The sequence below is a fragment of the Leptonychotes weddellii genome, chromosome 7 (assembly GCF_054177405.1).
Source record: "Leptonychotes weddellii isolate Sample4059 chromosome 7, ASM5417740v2, whole genome shotgun sequence".
In the NCBI taxonomy this organism is placed as follows: Eukaryota; Metazoa; Chordata; class Mammalia; order Carnivora; family Phocidae; genus Leptonychotes; species Leptonychotes weddellii.
Genome location: NC_138375.1, coordinates 98,490,795 through 98,503,149, shown reverse-complemented (window position 1 = coordinate 98,503,149; position 12,355 = coordinate 98,490,795). Strand labels below are relative to the sequence as shown.

The window sequence follows — 12,355 nt, the reverse complement described above, 5'->3', positions numbered from 1 at the left end:
TCTAACCGAGGAAAAAGTGACTGGCTATGTGGGAGTGACAGAAATTTGAGAGGAAATTGCCATGTCATTTTGATGTCTTTATAGATTTGTGTGTGTGCGCACGTGTGTGTGTTTCTCCTCTAGCTTTTCTATTATCTTAACTTAAATAAATTATGTATTCTCCTTCCTCTGAATGCATACAATGTAAGTGATGTGGAAGCAAGGGGAATCCGTAATTCTTACGTTAAGGATTGCACAAGCGAATATGCCTACATCCAGTAGAAATGCCAACTGAAGCATACTAACTGCCCATTTCCAGTGTTATTCTCCTCTTGACCTGCGCTTTGGTTTGCACATCCAGCTCTGCTACTTTACACAGTTCTTATGTATAAGAACTGGGCTTAAATTCTCTCATTTGTTATATAAGGGATTGTACCACATGAAATTTTAATAATTTGTAAGTATGCATTATCTGAAATCCTGTTAAATTTTAATGTATATATTCTGAGTGTTAAGAAAAGAGGTTGTTGCTTATGTTTAAACACCTCTGAGAAAAAGTTTGAATTGAAAGTGGTTTTTTTTCCTCCTGCTTTTGTACTTTTTTTTAGTAACTACTGAAAGACAAATTATCCTGAGCCATATGAAATGGGCATTGTGAAATTCATTGGCAAAATGAAGCAGGTTTTTAAGGATATGTCCTAAGGAGAATGTTTACTTCTTTTTAGTATTTGTTTTTGATTATATTCTTGCAAAATCACGTAATCAGAGGCAGTAGAGCAGGAGAGCGCGGTAGGTAAGACTGTGGACCAAAGCGAAACTGCCAGCGTTCGAGTATTGGCTCTGCTGCTTCACAGCCAGGTGCGGTGAGCGGCCTCATCTCTGCCCCTCACCTTCTGGCTAGAACATGGGGTTGAAAACTTCACTTGTATCCTAGAGGTGAGATGAGGATCCCAGGGGCTTACACGTATAAGGCACTAACAACAATGCCTACCATGTAATCACGTAATATTAAGTGTTGGCTATTTTTACCTAACTGTATAATTAAATAGTTGTCTAATTATATAATCTCCCTTCGGGGCAGAATAGGCTACTGTACTTGGAGGCCAAATAATTTATTTTGGTTGTTAACATTTTGGGCTGTAAGAAAAAACAAGTTATTCTACCTCATCTTTTGACCATTTCTTCTAACTAATTAGTGTTTATTTAAAAATAAAAAGAATACATTAGTTAAAACTTCAGTACTAAGCAGGCTATTTACACAATGCTAGAGCTTTATTTTTTATCAAGAATTATATATCTCAGCGGCCCTTTAAACAAATAATACATTATATGTTAAAAAGAAGAAGAAGATAGCAGGAGGGGAAAAATGAAGGGGGGGAAATCGGAGGGGGAGATGAACCATGAGAGACTATGGACTCTGAGAAACAAACTGAGGGTTCTAGAGGGGAGGGGGCCTGGGTAATGGGTTAGCCTGGTGATGGGTAGTAAAGAGGGCACGTTCTGCATGGAGCACTGGGTGTTATGCACAAACAATGAATCATGGAACACTGCATCTAAAACTAATGATGTATGGTGATTAACATAACATAATAAAAAAATAAAATAGAACTGTAAAGTAAAAAAAAAAAAAAAATTAGTTGTATTTAATTCTTTCTTGCTTTCCAGAGTAGTAGCACAGTCTTTTAAAAAACTTTTGTTACGAAAATTTCCAAATTTATATAATGTATAACACCACCCTTACAACTTTACTGGGAAAAAAATCTTTTTGCTTCTCCTTTTTCCTTTGATGTGAAAGAAGGTGATATCATTGTTTCTTAATTGTACCTAATAATATTTGATTTAAAAATTCAGCGCAAATCATTTATCATGCAAGTATACATTAAAATAATTTGTATCATTTAACATAAGTTACAGTTTAAGCCAATTTGTAGATATGCCAGCAGGAGTTCATTGATAGGATATAAGGACTTCAATTAAAAATTGACCACCTAATAACATTTAACACTATTTTTGTGTAAGCATTGCTATAGCTAAACCAGTACATTTTATTTGAAATCTCAGAAACTGGATTTTATTATTTAATTGATGATGAATCCTGAGAGTATGCTAATTATCATGAATAAATTACTTGTTTTTTAAATGAAAGAATATTTTAGGACAGTGGTCCTTTTATGCCTGTACTTGAAAGCTAAGAGAACTCAACATTTTTGTCTTTTTCCTATTCTCAATGTTCCAGTAAAGGTGTAATAATAATAGTTTTTAATATTAACTCATTATTTTCATTTTTAATACCTCTCAGATACTGTTTCTTAATATAGTATGCCATATAACATTTTTAATATATTTTTGGCTAAATGTCACTGTTATACTTGTTTCTGACAGTATCTGGAAGTAAGTGCTTTGTTCTTTGAAGCAGAAAATTACAATGTTACGAAAATTGGATAGAGAGATAAGTATACCTGCTTTTGGAACAAATAGTTAAGAGCAAAAATAGGCTTTATTATATTTTGTGAGTCAGAACAAATTATCTAGGTGAATACAATTATATTCTAAAAATACTCAAATTTAAATTGTTAACATCTCTTTAATTTGAAATTTGTCTGTATGTATACATACCACTTTGAGTTTAGAAATTCTCTTGTCAGGTCTTATCAAGTAGTAATGAGCCAGGTTGCTTTCATTCACTGTGGTAAGGCTTACTTAAGATGGCACAAATATTTTTAAGGTACAATTTATTCTGTAATAATAATAGTAATAGCTAATACTAGCATTTACTGCATGCTACACATTTCTAAGCACATAACATAGAGTTCATTCAATCCTCACATAAACTTATGATGATGGTACTATTCTTTCCCCCATTTTACAGATGAGAAATTAAATCACAAAGAGGTAAATACCTTGTCCAAGGTCACACACCTAGTAAGTATTGGAGCCGTGATATAAATGTAGGCATTCTGACTTCAGGATCTATGCTATTACCACTTTGTTTGCAATGTAAGCCTAAAACCAGAAAATGGTTTGAGTGCAGGACACCAGTTAAAAGCCTGCATTTTTCGCAGGGATTTTACTTTATTTTATTTTTTTTTAAAGATTTTATTTATTCATTTTGAGATAGAGACAGACAGAGCACAAGCAGAGGGAGAGGGAGAAGCAGACTCTCCGCTGAGCGGGGAGCCCAATGCAGGGCTTGATCCCAGGACCCCGAGATCATGACCTGAGCCGAAGGCAGACGCTTAACTATCTGAGCCACCCAGGCACCCCCACAGGGATTTTAAAAACATGGTCTGTTCCAAGTATATTTAGAAAAGGGATGGATTAAAACCAATATGTGTAAGTTTAATTTATAATAGCAAAATGCTGATAAAAAATAATTCATAATAGGTAATAAGATGAACCATACAGAAGGGTACTGTGCAGCTTAGAAAGAAACGAAGACGGCCTCTGTATACAGTGTTAGTGTTAGAGTGATTCTGAGACTATAAGCAAAGACCAGTGTCTAGCGTTTTCTTAAGTTTAAGGAGTGCAACCTACAGAGCGATAGAAAAATAAGCCAAATTAATAAAGGTGGTCATGTGGGCAGAAGACGGAGAGTGGGTAAAAGGTTGATCTTTCAGGATGTGTATCTGTTTTTTACTTCGGTTTTTGGAGCCAAATAGATGTTTTACATGATTTAAAATAATACAGTAAAAGCAGTTCCTACAGATGAAAAACAAGCTAAAACATTTGAATCTATTATTGTGTTGGTACCATAGCCATTGGAGAAGAATATTTCAAGTAATTTTAGTATATAGTATTTTACATGTGGATCCCTGGTGGGATAGGTCAGAACAAAAAGAAACACAAGGAGATTAAAAATTGCATTCAGCAGTGTTATTGTTATTAGTAAATATTCATATGGTTATTTTGAAACCCATAAGTATATATGTGGATGTTATATATATTAGAAACAAGGTAGTGTTATTATAATCTGAGAGTTTTCAATGTAAGAGAAAGGCGGAAATATAAAATCAAAGAATTTATGTAAAATGCTGTAATGTCAGTTGGATTTGGTGAATTTATGTTACATACTCTACAGGAAAAGAAAATAGATATTCTAATGCTGTCTAAGTAAAAGACCTGAAACAGTGTCAATCCAGTGGCAGTAAATATCCCAGAACATAGATTGTGGTCTGTAAACACTGTTTCCTGCTGGGTGAGTCCAGAGTTCAGACAAGAGATACTCAAGATAAACTGGAGAGATCTCTTTGTGCCAGAAGGAAGAGAAGGTGGGATTCCATCAAAAGGATGCAGGAATCATTTGAAGGAGCTCCCACTTGGCTAATGATGGAACAGTTTGAGCATCAGAATAAAACTAAATTGATTAAAATACATCAAACAAGCTAAAATCCTAGAGAACGTAATGATTCCCCTCCCAAGAAGAGTAAGCTATGATTTAAATTCTATTAATAACTGTAAATTACCTTACTTTTAAGTATCTTTGATTATATCAGTTGTCTTTAGAGTTATTTGCTTCTGGGAGCTGCTTGTCCATGTGAGTGTACATACATTTCACTTGAAATATATAAAATTGTTTTAACACTGAAGTCATTAGATGCATTTTTAGAAATTTTGTTTAGAATAGAAAGCACTGGTTGCTGATCAAAATGTCCAGAAGGATTTTGATTCTAGGTTTATAGAGGAGCCTTCTTCAGTGGAAGTAGTCATAATTTGAACTCCGTGGTTTTTAAGTCAAAACTGCTATATCCTCCTTGGAAAGTGGACTGTAAAGTGTCATGTGTGGAAATAATCATATCTCAGGGTCATCACGTCCACAACAAAACCTCATTATTACTAACGGGACCACAGTTGTATCCATTGGCCAAACATATAAATTAGGAGTAAGTACAACTTCTTCACCTCTGGTTAACTGTTCAGTTGGTCTTACCAGTTCTACTCTCTGAATTTTCTTTTGATTCTGTTTCACTACCCCTGCCTCCAAGTCTAATAATAGCATTTTCCTACATAATTTTTCAGAAATAATCTCATCTTCCCTAGCTATGGTTCCTAACCTTTTCGAATACCAAGATTCCATTTTAGCCTTGATATATCTGTGGATCTTTTATGCAATAATAACTATCTTTATATATAAAGAAAATGCATCTGACAGCTGGTTTGTATTGAATGATATACATGTTGGTGAATTTATATTCTGACAGTCATAATGATCTAAATATGTGATTGCTTCTCCTTTTCTCTACAAACATGTAATCTTAGGCGTTAATAATTTTTTTAAGTGTTATTTTCTTATATGCACTACATTCTTTGCCAGTAGTTTTTGCTCAGTATGTTCAGACACATCGACCCATAGGGTATTTTATTACTTTAAATTACTTGTCCAAGTCTCTTCCAGAGCCATGCTGACTCTCCTGCCTTCTTCCTCCTCTCCAGGCTTGTAGCTTCTTCTTGTTCCTAGTGTCTTGAAATTTTACAGTGATGTACCTTGATTTAGGTTTATTTTAGTTGATTGTACTGGGCACTACTGGGCCCTTTTAATCTGGAAACTCTTTTAGACCCTTTAAAGATAATACACTATCTTCTCCTGTGGAGAGAGATGGTCAGTTGCCCAGATATGCAGATTTGGGAATATCTGGCAACTTGTTTCTTAAATAGACTTTTAATCAGTCTTATTTTTAGCTTTTTCCTTTCCCTCTTTTCCAGAGGAGGTCCTAATTTCTGTGGATTTTGATGAAAGGTAGGGAGAAGACAGAGATGCCATAAATTAAGTTGCTTCTCCACCCTGTCCATTGCATTCTTAGTTTTTAGCTCTCTCTGACCTGATCAGTCACTTTTGAATTTCTTCTTTATACCTTCCAGTATTCATCTCTCATCCCTTGGTCCTTTTAATGATTCCCCTTCCCTTTAAAATCCTTATACTGTAATTATAGTAGGGTATCAGGAGGGAATGAAGTTAAATATGCGTCTAGCCTTCAGCAGATGGCTTTATTTTCCATTCATACCTAAAATAGAGACCTTGTGATGACATGAACTTCTGAGATTCAGTTTACCAGCTTACCTACTACATCTTTTCCATCTTTATTCCAAATCTGTTTTTTTAATAAGCTTTATTGAGGTCAGATTTAATTATTTTCTGAACTTCGTTTCCTGTTGCTTTTAATCAGAATCTGTGATAACTTTTTATCCTCTTATCTTTTAGTAGATAGCATAATACTTGGCCCACTGTAAAAGTTCTTGTATTTTTTAACTTTTCTTTAGACATTCCCTTTACCTCTTGCTCAAAACTAGAGAATGCTGTCATCCATGGGTACTATTTGCTTACCTTGAGAATGTTTCAAAATGCAAGGTGGTGTATTTGATGGTGATCATGCTCTTGGCACATAATGAACAGAGACCAGAGATGCTAAAAGCCCCTCGATGCATGGAGTAGTCCTGAACAATAAATCCTTGTCCGACTCAGAATGTCAATAATCACCCTGGAGAGAAACATTGCTACAAGTTTTAAAGGCAGCTTGTCTCTGCCTTGAGATTAGTACTTGCTCATAACCCTCTCAATATGGTGTCTGTTTTCATTCCTTCCCTCTTAACAGTGGGGCTAGAGCATGGAAGATTCCTTCTTGGTCCTCATTGCTGCATCCTGACTACTGCCTTCTTATCTTCCTAAAAAATAAAACAAAAATAAACAAAAAAATCTCACTGTGCTTGAATTTTATGCCGTCATTATTATTATAAAGGGAAGCACTCTCACTTATCCTTCAGAATTTTCACCTGTGACAATCAGCTCATGATTGATAACCTATATAATTATATTATAAATAAAATAAGATTATTTCTCAATATATATGCAACAAGCTGTTTTTTGTCTAATTTATTGATAAACTTAACAGGTAGATTGATTTTTGGATAGTGAGTATATTTTTTCTAACTTACCTTTTCTCTAATTAAAAGCCATCCTTTTTTTTTTTTTTTTTTTAATAACACACAGTATACTATTAGTTCTGGGTGTACAATATAATGATTCAACAGTTCTGTACATGCTCAGTTCTCAACACAATAAGTGGCTCAGATGATTAAGTGTCTGCCTTTGGCTTGGGTCAGGATCCCAGGGTTCTGGAATCAAGCCCCATGTCTGGCTCCTAGCTCGGCAGGGAGCCTGCTTCTCCCTCTCCCTCTCCCTCTGCCTCTCCCGTGCTCATGTTCTCTCTCTCTCTCTATCTCTCTGTCTCAAATGAATAAATAAAATGTTTAAAAAAAAAAATCCCTTTCACCTATGTCACATCACCTCCCACCTCCCACCTCCCTCCCTTCTGGTAACCACCAGTTCTCTGTTTTTAAGAGTCTGTGCCTTGGTTTGTCTCTTTTTTTCTTTATTTGTTTTTTTTCTTAAATTCCACACATGAGTGAAATCATATGTTATTTGTCTTTCTCTGACTTATGTCATTTGGCATTATACCCTTTAGATCCGTCTATGTTGTTGCAAATGGCAAGATTTCATTCTTTCTTATGGCTGAGTAATCTATTTGTGTGTGTGTGTGTGTGTGTGTGTACCACATGTTCTTTATCTTTTCATCTATAGGTAGACACTTGGGTTGCTTCCATAACTTGGCTATTGTAAATAATGCTGCAATAAATATAAGGGTGCACATATCTTTTCGAATTAATATTTTCATTTTCTTTGGGTAAATAGCCAGTAATGGGATTACTGGATCTTATGGTACTTGTATTTTTAAGCTTTTGAGGACCCTCTATACTGGTTTCCACAGTGGTTGCACCAGCTTGTTTTCCTATTGACAGTGCACGAGGATTCCTTTTTCTCCACATCCTTGCCAATACTTGTTTCTTGTGTTGATTTTAACCATTCTGATGGATGTGAGAGGATATCTCATTATGACTTCAGTTTGTATTTCCCTGATGTTGCGTGATGTTGAGCATCTTTTCATGTGTCTGTTGGATATATGTTTGTCTTCTTTGGAAAAATATGTATTGATGTCATTTGCTCATTTTTTAAAGGATTATTTGTTATTGTTGTTCTGTTTTGATTTTGATTTTTGTGTTGAGTTGTGTAAGTTCTTTATGTATTTTAGATATTAACCCCTTGTCAGATACATTATTTGCAAATATCTTCTTCCATTAGTTGGATTGTATTTTTGTTGTTGTTGATGGTTTCCTTTGCTGTGCAAAAGCTTTTTATTTTCATGTAGTTCCAATAGTTGAATTTTGCTTTTGTTTCCCTCGCCCAAAGGAGACATATCTCGAAAAATGTTTCTGCAGCTGATGTCTTAGAGATTATTGTCTACGTCGTCTTCTAGGAATTTTATGGTTTGGGGAATCACATTTAGGTCTTTAATCCATTTTGAGGGTGTTTTGTGTATGGTGTAAGAAAGGGATCCGGTTTCATTCTTTTGCATGTAGCTATTGAGTTTTCCAAACACCATTTGTTGAAGAGACTGTCTTTTTCCCATTGCATATTCTCTCCTCCTTTGTTGATTAATGGACCATAGAATCGTGAGTTTATTTCTGGACTCTCTATTCTGTTCCACTGATCTTTGTGTCTGTTGTTGTGCCACTACCATACTGTTACGCTTATTACAAAAAAACCACTTTTTTTTTTAAGGTTTTATTTATTTATTCATGAGAGACAGAGAGCGAGCAAGCGAGCGAGAGAGAGAGAGAGGCAGAGGGAGAAGCAGGCTCCCCAAGGAGCAGGGAGCCCAACGCGGAACTCGATCCCAGGACCCCGGGATCATGACCTGAGCTGAAGGCAGACACTTAACCATCTGAGCCACCCAGGCACCCCAAAAAAAGCCAACACTTTTGAAATGCCTTTTGCTGACTCTAGTGTACCATTTTGTAAGGGTTATTTCTTTAAAATGCAAATGTAATAATGACAACATGGTACCTGTTATTAGGATGTGATTAATTATGATTCTATGTGAGATGTATAGCTGTATGTATTATACACTTCATATCAAATTTTATATCAAATCCATTTTTAATGGATTGTCTTGTAAAAGTGTATCTAATGCCAGAATATTGACTACCTCATGTGTTTGTGTGTATTCTGAGATTTAGTGTGTGATATTTAATACATTGTTTTCTTTACCTATGTTTTACATGAAGCAGTGACTTGGATTATTTAGTGTTACCAATGATTCTTTCTCGTTTTTAGGTTGTGGAAAATGCCCTTAAAGTGAACCCGGTATTAGGTGCACAAATGTTTCAACCGATTCTACCCTGTGTTTTCAGAGGTATTATAGAAGGAGAGGTAAGATTTCCTTAAGCTTCTAAGGATAGTAATGGACTCTAGGGTTCTACTTTTAATTATTTTCCTTCTTCATTGGAAAATTATTTCTTCTTTGTTGTTAGATATTAAAAGCTTTTCTTATTATTGGGTTGTTTTGAAGTAAATTAAGTAATTTTCAGGGTAGTTATATAGCTTGGCCTTTTCTTTCTCCGGAAACTATAGCTTTTTTTTTTTTTTTATAATCTCTCACTTACATGCATGTATATTCATTCACAAAGATTTGAAGCAGAGTAATGGGAAAGAATAGTGCTGGTTGTAGTACATATTGAATATATGAAAAATACCGGTTATTTTCTAAGTCAGTCTCTTTAAGTGAATCCACGTAACCATGTACTGTACGAGTATTTACAGTAATATAAATAAATAAGCCATTGGTAAATATTCTTTCTGTGTTCCTCTGTCTTTAAAATCCACATTATATGTATATTACCTTGTATGACGTATATTTAGAAAGTTACTTATAACTCAGGTAATATTGGCAGTATATCCTAAAGCGATTTTGAAGGAGAATATTATTTTATTTTTATTTATTTATTTATTTATTTATTTTTTAAAGATTTTATTTATTTAGTTGACAGAGAGCACAAGCAGGCAGAGCGGCAGGCAGAGGGAGAAGGAGAAGCAGGCTCTCCGATGAGCAGGGAGCCCGATGCGGGTCTCGATCCCAGGACCCTGGGATCATGACCTGAGCCGAAGGCAGCCACTTAACCGACTGAACCACCCAGGCGCCCCGGAGAATATTATTTTATATCCCTGTTGACTGTTACCATGTCTGTGATTGTTCATAGTCATGTTTATACTCACACCTTGATATAATTTTATGTGTGCTGTATTTTAATTGTACAGAGGTATCCTGTCGTGATGTCAACATACCTTGGAGTTATGGGTCGAGTCCTGCTACAAAACACTAGTTTTTTTTCTTCACTTCTTAATGAGATGGCACATAAATTTAATCAGGAGGTAAGAATCAATTTACTTAAATTGAAGAAAGTCTTTTCAAATAAGGATTGAAAATAATTGGGGTAAATAATTTAAAACTCTTGTATTTAAAATTTTGTATTTTAAAACTTTAATAACTTATATTTTACCCATGATTTTGAAGAAGAAAGAAAAAAGAATCTCTGAATGGCAATTGAAATTTACATTTGTTCTCTTTCATAATAGCCAGTTTTATTCTGTTTAATTGTAGGATGGAATTTTGTTTCGTTTATGGTTGCAATTTTTTGTTTACTCACACTTAAAAGGAAACAAATACTTTACATATAATTATTTACAATCTTTGTTCCATTCCTTTATTGAGCTTGTTCTTAGTGTCATGTGATGAGTTTCCATCATAATTATTATGGGAAGTGACTTTCTCAGCAAAGGCTTACTTAAAAAAATACTGTAACTAAAACCAACCACCAGGGTAAGTATAGGATAGGTTCTTGAGTGAGATGTTACTTGAGACTGTATACATTATATTAAAATATGGTTTTTATGTATTAAGTCCTTAATCTTTTAAGATTTGTAAGATGTGGAAAGTTGAAAGTATTTGATGTCTTTAGAATGGAGGCAATTTGTAAAATCTTTTGGTTTGTGAAACAAAACTGTTTCCACTTTAAGGAAATCTAGAATAAGAATGTACATAGTTTTTTTAGAATTAGATTTCGATATAATCTAATTAGAAATCCTAGCCTTTGTTTAGATGAATAGATAGGTAAGGTTTTTCATTACTTTTATTAAATTTAACTGCGATGGGCTAATATTAAAGTTAAGTGGTTTATTCAGTTGAGTTCAAAATTTGTTGAGGGGCACCTGGGTGGCTCAGTCGTTGGGCGTCTGCCTTCGGCTCAGGTCATGATCCCGGGGTCCTGGGATCGAGCCCCACATCGGGCTCTCTGCTCGGCCGGGAGCCTGCTTCTCCCTCTCCCGCTCCCCCTGCTTGTGTTCCCTCTCTAGCTGTCTCTCTCTCTCTCTCTCAAATAAATAAAATAAAAATCTTAAAAAAAAAAAATTTGTTGAGTGATTTTAATAACAGTATATTTAACAACAATATAAATGTCATGTATTAAATTCTCACAACAACCCATTGAGATAATAGTATTTTAATTTCCATATCACATATGAGAAATCTGAGCCTTATAGAGATTTACTGACTTGCTCAATTTCACACAGCTAGTAAATGATGGCGTTGCTTTATATACTCCAGCAACCTAACTTCAGAGCCTGATAACTCAGTGACCACACTGTGCTACCTCCTGTCCATCCTGGAACAGGCACTTTACACTATACACTGGAGACACTTGTTTTGACAAGCTTAGAGTAACCTTCAGGGAAAAGAGTACTTGAATGGGCAATTTCACAATAATTATATGAGTGTTATGTCAGAGATATGTTCAGTATGCTGTGGGAAGAGAAAAGGTATCTACTATGTTACATTTTTTCCAGGTTTTTTTTTTGTGTGTGTGTGTGATAAAATACATAAAACATAAAATTTACCCTCCACAATTTTTAAGTGTATGGGTCAGTGCTTTTAAATATATTCATAATGTACAATCATCAGCACCATGCATAGGCCGCCTCGACTGGGCTTAATTTCATATTAAAGAGAAATAATGAACCGTGGCTACTGCTCGTACTGTTAGAACCCATTGGCAGTGTGAAAGATTGAGGAAAGAGCTGTTATCATTGGTTCAGACTTATTTCCGATCCTGTCTTTAGAGCACGGGCTTTTCATGGAACAACACCTCTTATCTTTTCTCTTTTCATTTTTCATTACGAAGAGGACATTTTTTTTTCCTCAGAGAATTTGACAAAACATGTCAAGTCATCATATTTGAGTGTAGAGATGAGGGAGATGAAAGTGAATAAAATAGTATTCTGGTTCAAATGGCTACTTCTGACTGTGAGCACAGTTCTGAAGAACATCAAAAATATATGCAAGAATTAAATAGGGCTAGGCAAATGAGTTCCAGTAAATCTAGAGAGCTTTGAAGGAAGCAGGGATGTTGGAGAAAGATTTCTCTTTTCAACACTTGAAAACAGTATGAGATAGTAGAGTAAGTCAAGTTAAATTAAGAGTGATTTTCTATC

At 34.9% G+C, this 12,355-nt stretch overlaps 1 protein-coding gene across 1 annotated transcript in view; it reads left to right on the top strand.

Annotated features, from left to right (window-relative positions):
* Positions 1-12,355, top strand: part of IPO11 (importin 11) — a 184,589-nt gene that overhangs the window by 92,543 nt on the left and 79,691 nt on the right. The window contains exons 19-20 of the mRNA XM_081825596.1: positions 9,146-9,241; positions 10,127-10,240. Coding sequence (XP_081681722.1) covers positions 9,146-9,241; positions 10,127-10,240 — 210 coding nt within the window. The remainder of the gene's footprint in view (positions 1-9,145; positions 9,242-10,126; positions 10,241-12,355) is intronic.